We start from the raw sequence: 20,443 nt of genomic DNA on the forward strand, positions 1-20,443 counted from the left end.
CTGTCTATAAATGTCCATGTGGTTTTTCATCATCCATCAAAAGCAATTTATATGAGATAAAATTTCAGTTTAACTGAGAAATTTTTCCAATCTGAGTGTCTTCATGTACCAGGGAATAGAGGATGCTTATTTAAACTGTGAAGTACAAAAGGGACTCTGATAGTTTAAAAATGTGTGCTTTAAAACCATTTTACTTGGTAATTACAAATAAAATTTCTATATTAGATATTCAAAAAGGCAAAGAAATACTTTTTGTGCAGTCGCTGTCCTTTTGGGATAGTCTGTTTTTACAATTTGGGGCTATTATTGAAAAAAAATCTAAAAAAATAGAGTAAAATAGAGATGAGAGTAAAAAAGTATAAACAAAAGACCTGCAGATTAATACATGCAGCTGCTTGTAAATTTTTGTTTTAATTGCCTAGCTTCTTGTTGGTTTCCCGAAAGGTTTGCCCTTTCCATGGGACTGACTTTCCAGTTGGTGCTCTGCTTGCTTGGCTCAAGTGACCTGCTTCTTCAGGGTGAAAATATTGGTGTCATGTCAACTTGCAACACTTCAAGCCTGAAAAACTGAATGTTTTGTTGCTGTTTAAAGTCCTCGAAGAAAATGAGCTCTGAAAGGACTAAGACAAACATGCAAACGTGTGCCTTTTGTCTTTCATTTTATTTTTGGTACTTTTTGCTCAGACAACATTCTTATAATGATCACTATGTTTTTCTTAAAGGCAGGTCAAAATCATGCGGATCATCTTTGTCATTTTCTCATGAGAGAGACTGTTTGGTCACAGAACAGAACAGAGTCAGAGAATCATAGAATACTAGGTCGAAAGGGGACCTCAAGGATCATCTGATCCAGCAAGTATTTAGTTGGCAGTATTTGTGATACCTAGAATCTTTTTCCTTCACCACATCATTCTCTTTCAAAAAATAAAGTCTGTGAGCAGGAAAGCTTATGAGTAAGGACCAAGTTTAAAGCATTTGTTGAAATTTATGCTAGTTGTCTAAACCCTCACCTCTGTTACGCTTCAGTTTGGCTGTCCGGTTAAAGCTTGAATTGGAATTTGATCTACATCAGTGCTAGGGAAAGAATATTGTCTGGATGAACCCCATTTTCTAGTATGGATAAAACATCTGTGTAATTCACCTGGGTGTTATAAAAGGACTCTAGTGCCTCATCTTACTGTCTTTCTCCTTCTTAATTCACAAATGGGCAAACAAAAGTAAGAATTATGCTTAAAACCCTTTCTTATCATCTCCTTCCCGTAAAGGAAGTAAATGAGATGGTAAAAGGTCAAAGGGAAGAAAAATACCTAGATGTACTAAGTAGTCATCAGTGAGCTAGTCTTTAATACAGCAAAAAATTATAACACATTTATGACATATTTCTTGCTAATTATAAATTGCTTTGTACAGGGAGATGTTAGATGTTAGAAGGCTCCAGCCCAGCCTGAGAACTTCCATAGCAAGAGCTTCAGATAGAACAAGTACCTCTTTCCTTGATAGTCTCACTGTAACAACGTCTTCAGTAGTGTTTCTTTCTCTCCTGTGCTCCAGCGGTCACTTTTTCGTGATGAATTCTTAATTTCTTGCTACTGAATTTTGGGTATCTGTTTATTAGTAACTTTTTCTTTGTGTGTGTGTGCATGTACATATAGAGACATATACACATAAAAATACATAAAAAAACATCTTTAGATGCTCATAAGTAAGCTCATTTTACTTACATTAATTCAGCAGGTCTAATCTGTGGAAATTGAGTGAAGATTAAAAAACATGGCATCAGAAGGGATGTTAATATTAGCATATTTTCTGTAGCTCAAGGTGATAAACAACAAATGCTCTGTTCAGGGCATACCATATTTTCATCTGTTGCTGAGTTGCAGCTGTAAGTATACACTCACAGCTGTAATTGCATCACTTACAGGATGCCCATAATTCACAATGCAAGGATTTTATGATATTAACTATGTCACTTCCTTCCATGTAGTATAGTTTGGACATGTTGGGGCTTTTTGCATTAGTCCAACTCTATGTCAGTTGATCATTTTTGCAAACATTTAATTATTTTGAGGAAACATTGCATATAAAGCTACTTCTCTGTCTTTGGCCCTTCTGCTAATAAACCACGATAATGTCTGTCTTTATGACATTACATAAAAAGCTGAGGGGTTTTTTTCCTCATGCTTGCAGAAGCTCTGTAAGCCTCATGGCTCTTCTGCAGAATTATTAGCACACATGCTGCAGTCTATATAAGGGGAGGGCATAGAGCAGCTTAGTGAATTATTTATGATTTTCTTGCCAGAAACTGCTAACATATTTTTTTCCTGTCTTTGTGATGTTAGTTGAATATAGTTGCCTTAAAAAAAACTATCTGCAGCTACCAAATAAAAATCATTAATGGATTTTTTTTCCATTAGATTGTTTTGGGTTATTTTATAAATGAGATCATTGCTAACTGTGAATGCAATTATAGGTGCATATGCACAGCATCTTGATTGACATGCCGAGAAGATCATGAAACCAGATTTTAGTTGTTTTGTTTATTAATTTCTACACACATATATTCCAAAAAAAATTACTTTATATTCCATTCCAATGAGATTCTTTTGTAAAAAAGATAACACTTTTCTTGCACTTACTCTCTGCTTTGTTCAATTTGAGAGCCCCATCATCATCCATGAAGTAAAAGTGAACCAGCTTTTCACTGATGTCGAAGGAGAGATCAGAAAGTTTTATTTCCACGCAGTCCTAAAAGTCCATATTCCTCAAAGAGTTGTCCTTGCAAAATTGAGTATATAGTCTTCATTTTCATCTTGATGAGTGCACAATCTTCATTCTTCTTTCATTTCAAAATTAAGTGACCTGCACAAAGTCACAGGGTCATATGGAACTAATATTTGAACTTCTAGTTAGAACAGGCAGCTGTCTACCCCGGGGGGTGTTGTTCAAAGACTGCATTCATGCCCTTCCACCCTTTTTATCTTAGATGAAGCTTAACCCAGATAAAGCTGTTTGCCACACTTGGAACAGGCTTTGATTCAACAATTCTTTTTTTCTTGTTCTTGCTGTGACTCAAGCACAGTTCATGGACATGGAGCCAAATGTTTTCCTGAATGCAGTCAGTCCTGAATGCAGTCCTGAATGCACTCTAACTGCTACTTGGTTTTCTCTGTGTAGTGACCGCCCAGGGTCTAGTTGTTTCAACAACTTGCTACACTTAGAGATTTAATTTTTAATTCTAGATGTAACCTCAGGCGCAGTTAACTATATCAGATAATGCAAAACAATATCACAAAACCTTTTTAGCTGTTTATGTAACCAGTATATAAAGCAGTTGCAAGCAGTATAGTAGATAATGTGCACCTAATTATATTCTGGTGGAACTCACAGTATCCTTTTTTAGTCTTCTGAAAGCATAAATATATATATTTACACAAACACAGAAGCTCATCAATGTGAGTGTAAAGTGTTCCCCGAAGCAGCTACATGGTTTTTATTTCATATTAGTTGTTTTTCACTCCATATTATTATTTTTTTCCCTTTAGGGCAAGGAAAAATAAGGATTTCATACTCTCTATTTTTTGATGTTTGGAAATACATGTGTGCATACAGGCCTGTGTACACATGTATGTATAAATGCAGTCAATATTGCTAATTAAAAGCAATATCAATAAAAGCGTGTCATAGTTAGCTCATTTTGTTGAATTTCACTGGAAGCTTTTAAGCCTATGATTTTTATAACAAAACAGTTTTGTCAGTTTTTCTAAGGAGCTGTGAATTAATGTATTTGCCAGCTGAATCGAAGCATTTTTAAAGCACAGCAGTTAGGCATGCAACCCCCTAAAGATGGTATGTAATTCAGAAGAAAAGCTCTTGAAAATAATCATTATTTGTGAATTTGCAATGTGGCTGTTGCTCTTACTTTTCATCTTATGTATTGGCTTTTGTGTTTGGGTTGTGTATTTTAGAATTGGTAGTGAAAAAACGTCATTTTATGTCAGGATTGAAGTTCTAGTCAGAGAGAGAACTTTTCCTTGTATGCTTGTCTTCAATGCAAGGGTAGAGAGGTATTAGGAATCCCTTGACTGTTTTCATCTTACCTCTGGTCAAAATTTTAGCAAGACCCTGAATTTTTCCTTCTTCAGTTACTACCTTTGAAAAGTATATCTTTGATTTTAGCATGCAAGTCTAAAGGTGTGGTCACCAGATCAGTAAAGTGAATGAACTGGTAATTAAGAACCTCTTAAGAAAAAAGGCTCAATTCCATAATGTAACATTGTGGAAAGACATATATGACCCCATATACATTTATATCTCGTACCAGATATTTAATTGATTCCAGTACAATGTCATACTTCTCCTTACTATATAACCATTTATTTGCAGAAGACCAGCAGTTTGCCCTAGTTGAAGTCTTTTTCCTCCCTTGTAAGGGAGATAGAAGGAAGGAAACAGTTACTATTGGGTTTCTTAGTGCAACAGCTAAAAAAAAGATTTTTCTGTTTCTGACCTTTTTCTGGTGCAAGTTGCCGAAAACAAGTTTCAGAAGCCTTAACATCATTAACTTCCTATTATCAGGTCCTACCTTCTGTTCAGATTCCATGGCATTTTCACGGGAGCTTTGTTACTTGGCCCAAACCAAAAAATTTCTGCCTGATCTCAAGGCAAAAAACCATGGTTTAGCCTGCTACATGCTGAAAGCATGGCTCCCATGCTACTATTTGATTGGAATGGGAGGAGGAAAGGGAATCAGACAAGAAATGTTGCTCTAGGGAAGCCTGAGCCTGCATTTTTCCACTAGCTGAGGCTACTGGTGAACTTACCACCACCTTCTGTTGCTCATTGAGATGACCTGTTCTGCCCCAAAAATGCTGCTGTAACTCCTGCCTGTGGCGTTTGGCTGTTATACAGAAGCTGACAAAGATGCATAGTCTCAGCTATTGCAGCCTTGCTTTAAGTAAAAGTGGTCAGACCCCAAGAGCAGAAGTGCTTGTGTCCATTTTCCTATCTCTATGGACAGATTTCACCTCTGCCATATACCCTGGCACATCCACTGTGCTTTTGGCAGCTATCATTTGGTACGTACCAGGACTGAAGGAGCCTTTTCTTCTTCGCATTTGTTCATTTGTGTTTTGAGCATCTGTATGATTTGTGCCAGCGAGTTCCACAGTCCAATTTTGCATTGTGCTGAATTATAGACATATACACACACATTCTTGTGTTACTTTCAATTTACTGTGTTGTAGCTGTGTTGGTGTCCTGTACTTTCTTGGGAGAAATAATGAATGACCATTTCCTGTAGACTTTCCCCTTATCATGTGCAGTCACACAACTCTGTTGTTTCACCTCCTTTGCCTCTTCTAGTCTGAAGACTCCTAGTTTTAGTCATTCATGTACAGAAACCATTCCATACCTGTGATAATCTGTGTCTCCCTGCATTATATCCTTTGTAGTTCTTCTGCTTTTGTGTGAGGTGGGGTGACCAGAACAAAGAGCCTGATTTAAAACGAGGGTGCATCATTTATACAGCAGTGTAACAATGTTTTCTGTTTTCTCTATTTTCTCATAATTGCCCCTGCCTTTTTGACTTCTCTTTGCCTTTTTGACTTCTCTTTGCCTTTTTGACTGCTACTGAGCCAAGTGCCTACAGAGTTACTACCCTCAGTGACTGCAAGGTCTCTGTCCTGGGTGGAAGAGAGCTAAATTAGAGTCTTTATAACTAGCTATATGTATAGTTAGGGCTGTGTATACTCACAAACACCACTTTGCATTATATCAACATTGAATATCATTTCCCTTCTATTGTGCCCTTGGAATTTGTAAGATCCTTCTGCATTTCTCCATTGTGAAAAACAGATTGGCATTTACGCTTCATTTCCTTCTCTTAGTCAGTTACGGAAAGTCATGTAGGATTTTCCCTTCTAATCCTTGGCATTTTAGCTTCTGACAGAGCTTTGATCAGGGACCTTTTCAAAAGCTTTTTGGAAATCTAGATTCACAGCAAGCAGAATCACTGTTTCCCATGTGACTCCTACCTCTTCTAGTGACCTCTAAGAGGTTTGGGAGGCAGGACTTCCCTCAAAAAAAGACAAGTAGATTTTTCACTGATTTGTCGTATATGTGTGTGGATATGTTCTAATCAATATTTATAGCTTCAGTGGATTTGCCAGCTGTAGCAGCCAAGTTGTGAAGTTCCTCAGGCCTTTGCCTTGGAGGAATTTCCATGTGGTGCTTTTGCCAGGGTGTCTATTAGGGGCAACAAGCATGGCCATGGACAGTGGTGAGCAGCCAGGAGCAGCCTCTTCTTCAGCCACTGCAGCTGTGGGCTGTGAAGAAAATCCTGGGAAAGCCCTTTCCCCCCAGCTACTGCACTGGTACTCCACTACTGGAATTTTCCTCCTTCCCTTTTAATCCTAAACCCAAAAAGGCAGGAGGGGTTGACAGGGCAAGCCTCCGTGCAGGCAGATACATGTTCTCCTTTGTTGTGATCTGCTCTAATCACAGAGGAGCAAAACTCTCTGTGAAAAACATTGAATGAACCTGTGGGTTTGGAATATTCTCCAAAATATGATTAAAACCAAATGCGGTTAGATGTTGATACCAAAAAATTGGTATCAATTGATATATTTTATTTAATATTAGAAGAGGCAAAGAGGAAGGAAAGGAAGGAAGGAAGGAAGGAAGGAAGGAAGGAAGGAAGGAAGGAAGGAAGGAAGGAAGGAAGGAAGGAAGGAAGGAAGGAAGGAAGGAAGGAAGGAAGGAAGGAAGGAAGGAAGGAAGGAAGGAAGGAAGGAAGGAAGGAAGGAAGGAAGGAAGGAAGGAAAGGAAGGAAAGGAAGGAAGGGAGGGAGGGGGTGGGGTGGGGTGGGGTGGGCAGGGAGAGTGACAGAGACAGATTAAGTAGAAGCATATCACTCCACCATGGGTCCCAACAATGTCTCCATCGTTCCCCTCCATCTGGTCTTGGTGGTGAGGGTCCCCTGCCAAAAAGTATAGCATCCAATGGATTAATACACATTTGAACTGGTGGGAAGACCCAGTTTCCTCCCGAGGTGGGGAGAGGGGGGCAGTTTGACACTGTCCCTTGCAAGACTCTGGATCTGTTGCATCATGTGCAGTGCTGTGTTGCAGGGTCTGGGGACCTCTTCGGGAGGGCTTTTGATGGGCCATGACACCCCCTCAACTGCACCCCATGTGGATGTCCAGTAGATGCAGCTTTCTCGGGGTGGGGGTCCCTGCAGCTGGGCTAGTTTGCACAGTGGAGGATGGGCATTAACTGCCTCTGACCAGAGGCTGTGTCACACACCCAAAATCTCTCCTCCTCCCCTCATTGGTGTCCGGGTCTGTAGAAGCCTGGCAGCAGATAAGCCTGGGGCTATAGCCTCCACCCTGAAGGTGCTGGGCTTAATCTTCCTGTGAAAGAATTCTTTTCCCCAAGCCCAGACCTGAGAAGAGTGTCACTTAAATCAGCTTACAGTCTGGGGCCTCAGTCAGGAGGCCCATTCAGGTTGTGGTGGTCTTCAGTGCAGGTTTTGTTACAAGGTTTTGCTATAATAGGCCAGAGTGCTTTGTAAAAATGTGTAAGCCATAAACCATAACATTTCAGTCTCCGACTTCCTTTTCCTCACTTCCCATGCATGCAGGTGTATGGGGTACTTTTTGAGATGATGCACAAAAGAGAGTAAATTGTACTCTTAATTTGGAAAAATAGCCGTAGATGCTTCAGGGATGGAAAGTTAAACCTGTTTTCAGGGACCATGTGGGCTTTATTTCCTGCAATTCCATTTCCTCCTGCTTTTCATTGACAGACTGCAATTCCTTAAGTACTTTACAGTTCTTGCATTTAGAAATGGTCTCCCATATATAAATGTCATAATATATTTGTGTCAGTACTGTGATGTAGCATCAAAAATCAGGAATTTAGTAAAGAAATTTGAGGGGTTGAAGTGCTTAATTCCTTAAAATAAGAAACAACCAAAAAAACCCCCAGAAATATAGTAATGTAAACTCTGTGGGGCAGTCAGGCTCTTCAAGAAAATAACCGTAAATTCTTTATAGCATGAAGATGATTCTTGTTCTCTTCTTTGCATGGTTTCCTATGAAAAGAAAGATCAGAACCTTAGAGTGGGATGTCTGTACAGTCCAGAGAAGTTCTTGGGAAGGTCTGTTCTTGCTGGTTCATAATTCAAAAATAAACCAGCACTTAATGAAAAAAGAAATTGCACTTTCAAAGGCAATAAAAGGGCAATAATTCTTGGATTGAGTACTATTTTGTTCTGTGGAGCTCACTGGCACATGGGAGTCTTAAAGAATTAATATTGGAGTCTAGCAAGACAGTGGAGCACAGGAGCACTCAGTAGTGTTGGGAATTTTAAAAGAGGTTCTTCGTCTTCATCAAAGCTTTAAGTTCAGCCCAGGATTCTCAGATTTAAGCCTTGGAGAGAGGAATTGGGGGCGAGAAAATGCTGAAATAAATACAAACAAGGAATATGAACCAGTTTGTTCTTATTATATTCAGTAGAGAGAGGAAATAACATCTCGTAAACATCATTCTTCTGCAGTATTTGTACCTCCAAGAAATACAAATGGCAGTGCATAGGTACTGAGAAGGAAAACAACCAGCTCTATGAATACCCATGTATTGTCTATAAGCCAGAGCCAGCTCTTCAGTATTCCTAGACGCACATACAGGACACACTGCTCCGCTGCTGTCATTCTCCTAAGGCTGTTTTCCAGGAGGAAATCTTGGCCTTCCTCCCAGTTACATGAGTGTAGCATGTCCCCTTCACACCCATAAGACAACAGGACTTCAAACTATGTACAGTTATAATTGTTGCAAGCTGTGCTCACTTGCTTTTCTGTATGTTTCTAATCAAGAGAGACAGTTATCTCTCAGAGAGATGAGAAGAAGAAGGAGAAGAAGAAGAAGAATCATTAACTCTGAGCAGTATGAAATCTGAAAACAAGAACTCTGTAAACTTCACAAACATTTTAGTAACTTGTGCATGTTTGTGGGAAAGGTACAGACTTGCAGGAAGCAAGAAAATAAGATATCTGGAATTCTCCTACTCACACCATCAGTATTTTGGTCTTTCCTCACAGCAGCCTTAGCATAGGGAGGAGGAAGATTTTGGCCTCAACAACAAATTTTCTTGACATTGTTAAAGAGGCTGTCAGAGCAGATCTGTCTGCAGCCTGTGAGCCAATTCAGGAGGCCTCTGTTGGTCCCTCACAGCTTGGTTCATGCAGAGTTTCATGCTGGAAGCCTTTGATGCTTGTACCAATATAGCTGCCATCAATTAAGGACCGTTTAACAGCAGAGAAATTTTACTAGCTCATTCTGTGTTGCCTTAGTGGGACTGAAACACCAGATGTACCTCACTTTCCTCCCAGTTCCCTTTCACGTTGCATCATACCTCCTCCATGTGAATGGCAGTGTTACCTTCTGCTCTTCAGCAGTGGGGTTAAGCAGAATCTTTCTGAATCCTGAGTTTAATGAATTGTCTTTGTGGTGTGATACAGGTTCCGGGTTGACCAATGTTAAGACAGAAGAGATAGCTGAGGTGAAGATGGATGCGGAGTTCCGGCATGACTCAGGATATGAAGTTCATCATCAAAAGCTGGTGAGTGAACAAAGAGTGCTTTCCACACATGCATTTTGAGTTGCTGATTCAATTTTGAACTAGTAAGTTAGTTACGGCCGTGTTTCACTTGGGTGATGTGGATGCTTAAAGTGCCAACAAAAAGTTATCATGTGAACAGATTATTTTTTTTCTTGTTCTCTCTTCAATGAGCGTAAACCTGGAACAATTTCAGCAGAGAGGATGGAAAATCACTGAGCCTCACATGAGAGGAAATTCTGTCAGTTGCTCTCCTTGCACTGCCACGTCACTGGATGTGCTTATATGGAGAATACTTGCCCCACAGTCCATCTGTCTCCTACCTAAAGAGAAGGGATACAGAGGAAGGAAAATGCTAAGTTTAAAAAAAGAAAAGAAAAAGAGTTTGAGACACGTAGCACAGTGCAGCAAGAAATAGAACAGCACCATTTCAGGAATAGAGTCCTTTCTCATCAAAACAAGTGGTCGTGGTGTATGCATGGAGCATAACCTTTCACAAAAATGGATGCTTGGGATAAAAGGAAATTTTCCACTAGCCTTGATTTTAGTTTGTGTTTGGCTGTATCTGTGTGTTTTGTTCCTTGAGATATATTAAATTATTATTAACAGGGGAAGGGCAGGTAGGAGCAAAATATTGTTTCCCATTTGAGCTGTGCTTCTTCTGAACGTAAAGATGACAACCCAAAGCACTGTAGGTAAGAAAAGCAACTCCTAAAAGCTTTTTTTGTCCCTTAATAAGCAATGAAGAGCCCATACAGCTATGCTAACGATAAACCTGTTCTGCTTCTTTTTTTTAAAGGTATATTATGTGATGAGATTTCAGTTCCATGGCTTTCAGTATCCTGATATTAAACTTGAGAGCTTTTTTCCTTAATATATTCTTAAAGCTAAGTAGTGCTTAAAATCAAAATTTATATGGGACTCAAATTTGCATTTGAACTAGGCAGTCATTCTGTGAAAATATATTCTGCCATCTCTTTGATGCTGAGAACTGAGAATTCTCAATTTGGTGAATTAATCCAGATTGCATTAGCACTAATTTGGTAACGTCTGACGTGCTTAGCTCAGATGGGTTAAACATCCCAATGAAGCAAACCTGTGCAGGGTGCAGAAGGGGAGGAACTTGCAGGAACGTGTGCTAGACGCAGTAGTTACTGGTTGTCAGCAGCACCCTTCAATGTCTTAAGTAGTTTGATACCATCCAACAAGGAATTTGGTGCTGGGAAGTACCCTCCCTATGGCTGATGGGGAGGGCATTGCAGTCCCTACACATGGTAATAATGTTTAAAATGAGACCTTTCCAGGTTTTCGCAGCATTTTTTGCCATATTTCTGACTGATACGTACAACCACTATTTAAAAATTAGTGAACTGTCTTCTAGGTTATCTTTTCAATTGAGACTGAGCAGGGATTCTGGTACTGCTGAGAAAGTACTGGACTGATGCTTACAGGGCATTGCTTCCCTGCCGTACACCATCTCCTGTCCAATGCCCCTCTCCATTTAGCATTAACTTGAAATCAGGGAGCAGAAAACACTTTGATCTGTGCTTCCCTTCTGTGCCATGGTAGAATTTCCTGGAGCAGTCTCCTAAGGATATTGCTTTGAATTCAGCGGCATATATTTTACATGCAGACTTCTGAATTGGGCTGAAATTGCAGTTATTTTCTCCTTTATGGAGGTTTGCATTTGAACTGTGCATTAAGTTGATTTTCATGGCACAGAGTGCTTAAGGCCTTCCCCTCTTGCACATGTATATTAGCTAGGACAATTTCACAGTGCTCTGAAATAGCATAGTAACAGAATTTCAGCCCTAGGCAGCTAAAATTGATGGAAGAAATTACTACTTTGCATTAGCTCATGCCAACACTATCCATTGGGTGTACTTTCTAATGAATTTTTAGCTTTGTTTAAACACATTTCTTGCTTGTGACTAGGAACAATATAAATATTTATACTTTATGCTTCAATACCTTACTGAGGAAGGTTGTGTTTCTTAAAGAGTGCATATGTTGTATAGCTCATAATTCTCAGCTGGTTTCTTGCTTCCCTCTACATTTTTGTTAAATACTTGTCAAAGTATTTAGTCTTTCAGTGTGAGGTAGTCATACAATTCTGTGAATGTAATTTATTCTCTAATCATTTTTGCTCATTTTGGTTAAAAATAATAATAATAAAAGCCTGCTACTGAGAAGCAGACAAAAGGGTTGTAATATATGCTCAGATGTAAAATAATCAAATGTGTTCTTTGAATACAGAACAGGGCAGTGAAAATAATCACCCATTTTTCATACCTGCTCCTGCTGATAAAAGTCAGTGTTATTAAATGCACAGCAAAGCCTCTTGCTGTCCTCTGTTTCGCCTCATCCACTTGCATATAATTCAAGTGAATTTTCTCTGGTTTTCACACAACTGTTAGCTCCTAGATCTCACATGAGTACATCATGCAGGTACAGCTCATTCTCTTTGTCCTGCACAATCTTGAAGCATTCGGTGATGGTCACTTAAATCAGTGATAGCTTTTGTTGGCTTGTCTCCTTTGATGTGAGAATTTTCTCCCAGCTGGCTGCGTGCAAATTTCACTGTTGTCCTACAGGTCCTTCACTACTCTTTTATCAAAGAAATGCGTTGTAGTCCAGACAAGCCACACAGATGTAAATTTTTGACCACACTCATGATTAGCATGCTGAAAATAAAGAAATGTGTGTGTGCTCCTGGGTTACTCCATTCAAGCCTGTCATTCAGTAATTACCTTGACTTGGCTTACTCAAGGCAGCTACTGTCTGAGACCTGTGTGAAGCTGAACATGGAGCTGAGTCCCCCTTTAGCACAGCACTGGTACACCACAGACCATATATATTTCTCAAACTGGCTCTTCTCCAGCTTTCAGAGCTTTGTGGCACAGCGATCCAATGTTTGAGCAATTAGGAAGACATGCAGTACTGTTTAATTACTGATGCCTCAATAGCCTTTATATTGCTGTGGCAGTGGGGCAGGTTAATCAAATGTACAGGGAGTCTTTTATTAGCCATCTTCCTTTATTTTTCTTTTGTAGGTGTTCTTTGCTGAAGATGTGGGTTCAAATAAAGGTGCCATCATTGGACTAATGGTGGGAGGTGTTGTCATAGCAACAGTGATTGTCATTACTTTGGTGATGCTGAAGAAGAAGCAGTACACATCTATTCATCATGGGGTTGTGGAGGTAAGAAAAGACTTCCAAGCACGACTGGTGTGACCTGTGAAACACAACACACTGCTCTATAAATATTAATTATAGAGGAAGAAACTGTGGGTTTAGCTATATAGGCGTGGTTACATCCAGCAGTGTGGAATCAAATTGCTTTATTTAGTTAATGCAAATACAATGTTGAAGTGGGTGTAAAACCACAGAACTTTCTTCTGTAACTATTGCAGACCAATCACATCATAATGGGAAAGTTTCTTTTATAAGAAATTAGACAGTAGTCAATGAGCAGAGACTGCACAAGAGGAAAATCTGGTTTTACTGTTGGGAATTCACATACCAATTTCTTTATTTAGCTTCAACATTTGGCCTTCCATAGCTTGTGCTGTGTGTGCACTGCAAGGATTTTCCCTAGACAGATATTTTATTACTCTCTCTTCTCTAAATAACGTTTTTTGTTACCACCAACAGCTTTTGATTTATGGCTAATCTGAAACTCACCGTTTTGAGAAACAAATAGTATACAAGACTCTTATATAGGATTTTCAAGATTAAAATCCTTGTCTCTTCTCAGTCTGCCAAGGAAATTTGTGGTCAATTTACAGTAATTTAAAATACTTAATCTATTTCATGGCTTTAACATAAGATCTCTGGAAGTAGAAAAACTTCATTATGAGAACTGGAAGGAGGTTCATGTAACTCTTTTTTTCCTTTTTTAGTTTACTGTGTGAGTGTATGGTTTGCAGATAGTACTTGTATTAGTAAGCACTTGAGACATTTGTATATTTTTGCCATTCAGAATTGGTATTTTACATTTTTGATTAAAACAGAAGACTTGATCAAGTCCATAGTTGATCTTGGTTTCACCTTGAGTCAAATGAGCCTTGCTTTGGTCTTGCTGGAGACACACGTGCTTTGTGACGCATTTATTCCACTGTCTGGGATAATGAAGGTCTTAAGAATTGTTTGTGTTAAGCCTTCGTCTTAAGCCTGTGCTTGTGCATCCTTGTGTCCACACTGTGGTTATCCATGGGGTTTGAAACCTTCCAAAGAGACATGGATAGAAGAACACCAAGAGTGTGGGGTGATTTGTACAGATAGCAACCTGTGCAGAATTTTTGACCAAGAGATAGAAAACAGCAAACAGGAATCTCAGCTTTAGCTTTCAACGTGATAGCTTTCAGCCCATTTTGTAGAAAATTGAAGCAGATTTTAGTATTAAACCACCAAGCTGATATCTGCTGCCAACAGTTGTGCCACCAGAGACTCTCCTTTGGGTGAATTTAGTGGGAATGTAAAAGCCAGGAGCCTTGGTAGGCCAAAGCCCCCAATCAGACATTGGATGTGGACATACCATTATTGCAGTGCAGCCTTAAAATTCCAGGTGGGCTTTGCCTGATAGAATGACATGGCAAAGGTGATCCTGGACTTCTGCAAGCTTTCTTTGGTGACAGTGAACTTGGAAATGGCCTAGAAATAATATGCACAAGCTGAATAAGTAATTAATGTCAAAATGACAGCATGACTTAGGGAATAAAAAATTTTACAGATAAAACCATGAAGCTTTAGCATGCAGATATACCAAGAATATTAGTGGATTTATAGTATCACACTGTAAATGATGTTGCCTTGTGGATTTGCTGGCATTGGCAGCCAGGATTCCTCCTTCTGCCAGACTTGCTCTGTGGTCTTGGCAGACTGCACAGCCTCACTGTCTGAGCTTCTGGCCTGCGAGAAAGGCATAACACTTGTTTTTGTCCTAAGCTGGCAAAAGTTTTGTAGCACTTGTACTGGGGACAAAAAAACCCATACACAATTGATGTTTAATACCAAAATGTCTTCAAAATTAAGCTGTTCACTTCTAAAGAGAATTAATTTATTTAGCTACAGCACACCTCTAGTATACTGTGCACAAAAAGCATGGAAGAGCAAAATCACTTGATATAAAAATAACTGTACATCAGCTCTAGCTTGGCTGAGTGTATTTTAACAAGTTTGCCACCTCTTTGTTGTGTGTCAGAAGTTACTGTGTGAATTTAACTTCGTGATAATGCAAGATTACAAAGCAGGTTTTGTTCCACCTGTGTTCTTGTCTTCCAAAAAGTCACCTCTGTTGTACTCTCTCATTTTGCTATGATTTTTTTAACAATATAAGTTATTAAAAATCCTGTTAGCCTTTTTGTAAGCCTTGAGGATGGATATACTTGTCCTGTGTAGAAGTATCATTTTTTCTCTACTCTGAGAATAAAAATGTTCCAAAGTTGTTCAGCCTCCCCAGGAAAAGAATTTTCATAGTTAAGTAAATAAATGACTGAGAGATTGAAAATTACTTATTTTGGGGCTTTGGAGATTTACTGATAAGGAGATAATTGGGTTCAAAGCATGTAGTTTGGCAGAGTGGTACCTAGGGCAGAGGTTGTAGGGAATGTGAAGAGTTTGGCAGCATCAAAATGTGTAAAAGAGAGTAGAAAAGTAGACATTCAGGATGAATGATAGCACATGCAAGTTGATGGTTAGATGAATTATCCAGCAGCAGAGAGCTACTGGAAGGAAAGAAAGTAAAGGCATTAAAAAACCAGTCTTTTTTTTTTCTGACCTTCCGTTTTTTTTTCTAATCTCCTTCTCTTCCTTGATTTTCTTCCAAGTGTCTCATCAATTCTTTGGTCTCTTCTGCCTTGCAGTTTCCTTGATTCCTTTTTAATTTGTGGTGGTATCTCACTCCATTTCTTTCTCACAAGCAGGTTATGCTGTGTACTGACTACATTTTCTAGTCATGAATAAGAAAAGCTGTGTCAGAGGCTTAAACTAAAATGGGTAGCTGAGTTCAATACAGTGTGGTTTGGAGCTTAAAGACAGAAGTCCAGCACATGTTTTGGCATCCCCCTCGTTTGCATTCTGGTCTACTGGGGGAGCCACCTAGAAATGAACATGCTCTCGGGCAGGTAATAATACACATGGAACCCTGGTCTGTCAACCCCAGAACTTCATACTGAGTTTTAACTTTATGCTAGAAGAGAGTCTGTTAGTGGGATTAGTTGTGAATTGTGAGACTCTCACTTCATGTTTTGAAGAAGCACTGGATGCTCTGAGATAGTAGTGATACAGTGTCCAAGATCCAGGGCTGACTTGGTGCATCACTTCAAGAGTGAAGTGTGGCTTTTCCTCTGCACTTGCTTTTATTCTCATTTTCTGTAAATGCTGAAAATACTGCAAGAACGTTTGCCATGTTCCTGCTTTGTTCTTGCCCTCATAGCCATGTTCACAACAACTTCAGCAGTGGCAGAATGCTGTTAATGCTGTTAAATTCATGGGTTGTCAGGGAAGGGATTAGGCCTTTGGCACATTTGTACAAAATCTATATGGAATGGGTTTGTTAGTCCCTACTGCTATTAAATTGCTGGCATAACAAGTGCTCTACTGAACAGCAACAGCGTAGAGGGATTGCCAGTCAAAGATTCATTGCATATGGATCTAGATGGTGTGTTTTTATGGAGGGAGAAATTGGCAGCTCCCAGAAAGGACAGGTAAAGCAGCAGAATGCAGCCTAGCCCCTGGGGTAGTGGCAAAGATGAGTGCTGTGAGGTGCAGCCCATCTCTCCCCCAGCCCTGCTGCCTGTGTAGGGGACACAGAGCAGCAGGCATGGACCCTTCTTCAAAATGCAAGCACACAGCTGTACCCTGGCTGCTGAGCACATGGTTGTACAGGAATATCTTGAGATTTGGGAGCAGGGGTTGAAGAGGAGACAGGCTGTGAAAATCCCAGGGGTTCTTTTGTCCCTGATGGATCAAAATCCATCAAGCTGAGCACTCAGCACACACATGGGCTGGCCAGGGGAAGTTTCCATCCTTCAGAAGAAAAAGTTTGTCACTTTTGGAGAGGGAGGGGCCAGGGAAAGGAAAACACTATTCCCTCTTTGCTCCAGTTTCTCAAACAAGGGAGATAAAGCAAGAATGACCTCTAAACATGATCTTGCTACCTAAAACCATGTCACAGGAGTTGAAGAAATAAAAGGCTTTGGAGATTGTTGCATAAGAGAATTACTACATGCAAATGCAATTTAAAAAGAAAGAAAGAGGAAGAAAGCCTGTGAATGTGAAGTCCGAGTTATATTGCAGAATTTGAAACACAGGAAGCACAGCTCAGTGATGATTTCTGCCTAGCCTTCTGTTCCTTGCCCACAGGAGTCAAGGGCTTGCTGAAAGTCTCAGGGTTCCCAGCTGTTTTACAAAAGCTTGTGAGCGACATATATAGAGTGATATATAACATTTAAAGTTGGATATTTCACAAAAATATCTAATTATTGTGTAAGAAAGAGACATCTGTTGGGAGATACAATGTTGATTTAAAATGCAATTTGAGAGTCAGGACATGGACAAGGAGATTTAGAAGGGGCACAGATATGAAAATGGATCTGATTTGGGATTAGCAGTTCATCTGAGCTATCCAATGCATGTGCCACACACAAAACCATTTCTTCTCCTAAACTGCAAATAAAAGAGGACATGGCTCAGAGAGGAGCCATTTTATGGTGGTACTGTGGGAAAGGTGGTCAGTACTGTGTTGTAACCTGCTGCAATGAAAGAACAGCTGCAAAAATAAGCTGAACAGCCTGTTTTTGTCCCAAGCATGGGAAGAACATGCCATCAGCCTTTCTCCAGGGTATCCGGGAACAACTCACCAACATCTTCTCACCTGACTAAGCTATTTCCAGTATTGCAGAGTAGATTTAAAAGTGATATCAGACATCGATACTTCTCCTTTGCTTTTTTATTAAAAGGTTAGATAGAGTAAGTTAGGGTTTCTTGAGAGAATACACTTTCCATTATCCCAAAGGCTATTTTGATGCTGAAAGCAAATTGCTGTATTTCCTAGAGGTTACTGCTTACAGGAATCCACAGGAAAATGTTCATACCTAATATTTAATGGTAGAATTTTAGGCGCCTTCCTGATTTTAAATTTCTGACACTGTAAAAATGCACTTTTAACCTTTGCTTTTAAGAGCTGTCAAACACTGGAGACATCAGGTTGCAAATGAAATCAACTGACAAGCAGTTCATAGGTGCTTAGCAGGATATCCAGGATGCAGTAGATTTTGAATACACAACTATTGAGGTCATACAGTAGAGGTAAAATACCTAATTAAGATTTAAAGGCTGTTCTCAGCCACTCTAATTTGATGGAGTTATATATTACTGTAATGTTCAGTGAAGGAAGAAAATAATTTGTGGAGATGCAGGTATTCAATGGAGAAGTCTTGACTGAGCTTTGTGCCTGTCTTCCAAGTAATCAGGAAAGGTCAATTTTTGTTAAGTATAAATACTTAAACTAGTGCAAGCACATCAAGTTTTTTTGTCACTAAAGTGAACCAAACTCAGCCTTGGAGCTAGAGGAGATCTGTGTCCTTGAGTGCAATGGGATTTTTTACTCACCTTGTGCCTGGCTGCTCTGGCATTTCCTTGCTACCCTCATTTTATTTTTTCCAATTAATTTTTTATTTTGAGACCAGCACACCTGCAACAAATCTGAGAGCACAATGCAGACAGAAGGCAGCCTCAAGCCACTGCCTTCAGCTTTTTTGTGAGCTTTTCCTTTTCTTTTGAGACCCAACTGATCCCAAGTATAAATATTGATATATATGCTGGGGGGAAAAAATCCGATAATGAGGGACTAGCAAGGAGAGGCAAACTCCTTCCCCCTTTTTTGTCTGGGGAGTTGTTTCCCAAGCCAGACAACAAATTCCAAAGCTGGTACTGCTGGCTTTGGTCAGCTGATTTTGAAATTCTGCAGCAATAAAATGAGTTACAGAGTTGTTCTTGACATATTGTCATCTTCTGTCCAAAGGGTGAGACAGAGAATGCTTTCTACCCAAACACACGGTACAAAGTACATTGGATGGCCTTAAAGTGGGGAAGTATGGGGTATGTTGCGAATTAAGCAGAAATGTGACCCTGGTTGTCCCCTCTCCTGACAGGTGGATGCTGCAGTGACACCAGAGGAGCGCCACCTTTCCAAGATGCAGCAAAATGGCTATGAAAATCCCACCTACAAGTTCTTTGAACAGATGCAGAACTAGGACACCATAGCAGCCTGATGAGCTGGACAGCAGAATGATTGCTTCACTGCCCATTGGTGTTCAGTTATAGAGTAATGTGGAAAGAAAGAAAAACGCTCTGTTTTATTATTTACTCATTCTCGCCTTTTGACAGCTGTGCTGTAACACAAGTAGATGCCTGAACTTGAATTAATAAAATCAGTAATGTATTTTCTCTCTTTCTCTTTACATTTCAGTCTTTACACTACATTATTAATGAATGTTTTTTGTGTACTGTAAAGAGATTAGCTGTATTTAACTAGTGCATGGATAGATTCTCTTTCCCAATTATTTATCATGTAGCTCCTTAGCCAGTTGTATATTATTCTTGTGATTTGTGACAGAAATTAAGTCCTAATTGAAATATGCTTTAAGAATTGATGGGGGATGCTTTCTGTGTCTGTGGGGTTTAGCCGCTTCTCTTTGCTGAGAATTTTTTTCTGATTACTATGCATTTGAAAGTAAACCAACATTTTTTAAAAAGTATTTCAGATGAGTTATTGAAATTCTTTTCCTCTGCAGCTGCATTTTATTGTACAGGTTGTTGCTCCTGCTGTATTAGTGATGTAGAAATCATGGGACTACACATTTGTTTCTTTGTGCCTGTTTTATGTGCACACTTTAGGCATTGAAAGGTAAACTTTATTTTCTTTTCCATGTATCTTTTTGATCTTAAAAAAAAAGTTATTAAAAAGAGTCCCTGTTAATTGTGAGCACTTCTAGGGGAAGAAGTGCCTGCTGGCCGAAAATTAACAGGGGTCCTCTGCAGGATGATTGTTCAGAGCCATTGCTTATGAATTGATAGCTTTCTACACTGTGTTACATAAATAAATTAAGAAAAGAACGTGTGGGCAAGAGTTTTCTTTGGAGGCAGAAAACAAAGTGTTCTGAAAGCCATTTAAACAGAATACATAGATGTTCACACTAAGGGAGGGTTGGGATCCTAGAGATCGTCGCACTGACAATTGGACCAGAGCAGAAGGAAGGCAACAGTGAGACAGGGCAGGAAGTGGAGTGTGCCAACTTTGGAACAGCTACCCCTCTAAGATGTTGTCTCTTTTCTTTGTTCTCCTTTTCTTTTACTTTCAGTTTGTATAATAGTGTTTTAATGTAAATAAATACATTCCTGGAGGAGCCCTCTTGGAGTGGTGTGTTTCTGCACCAACCAGCCACCCTCACTCATGCAGAGGAGCGTGATGTGGATGACTAACCAACTTCCCCTTTTTCCTGTCCATCCCCTTGGAGTGATTTACCAGCAAGCTCTTCCGTCTCCTCTCCGCACCTCTGCTGGCTTTCTGGCAAGATCCATACCCTGCGATATGCTATATTGGTGAAGGCGAGGAAGAGCCTCCCAGTCTGCATCCAGCCTGGTTCTGCTGCCTCTCAGCAAGTGTCCAGGAAGGTTAGGACAGCAGCACCAGGATTTTTTCCCCAAAAGCTGCAGAAAGAGGGCAAAGCCATTGGTGAGCTGGGATACATAAACCCCAGACCAGCACCTTCTCTCCATTGCCTAACTGAGAGCTTCCTTCAGCTCTTGGCCCTCTGGAAGCACT

General features: G+C 39.8%; 1 protein-coding gene across 5 annotated transcripts in view; it reads left to right on the forward strand.

Annotated features, from left to right (window-relative positions):
* The window catches only part of APP (amyloid beta precursor protein), a 232,257-nt gene extending 212,233 nt beyond the window's left edge, over positions 1-20,024 (forward strand). For all 5 annotated transcript variants that reach the window (XM_085074621.1, XM_085074630.1, XM_085074611.1 and 2 more), the window contains 3 exons: positions 9,519-9,619; positions 12,670-12,816; positions 18,771-20,024. In XM_085074621.1, the coding sequence (XP_084930747.1) occupies positions 9,519-9,619; positions 12,670-12,816; positions 18,771-18,872 (350 nt within the window). In that variant the 3' untranslated portion in view covers positions 18,873-20,024. The remainder of the gene's footprint in view (positions 1-9,518; positions 9,620-12,669; positions 12,817-18,770) is intronic.
* Positions 20,025-20,443: the final 419 nt, after the last annotated feature.

The sequence above is a fragment of the Lichenostomus cassidix genome, chromosome 1 (assembly GCF_008360975.1).
Source record: "Lichenostomus cassidix isolate B80296 chromosome 1, HeHo_3.0, whole genome shotgun sequence".
NCBI lineage: Eukaryota > Metazoa > Chordata > Aves > Passeriformes > Meliphagidae > Lichenostomus > Lichenostomus cassidix.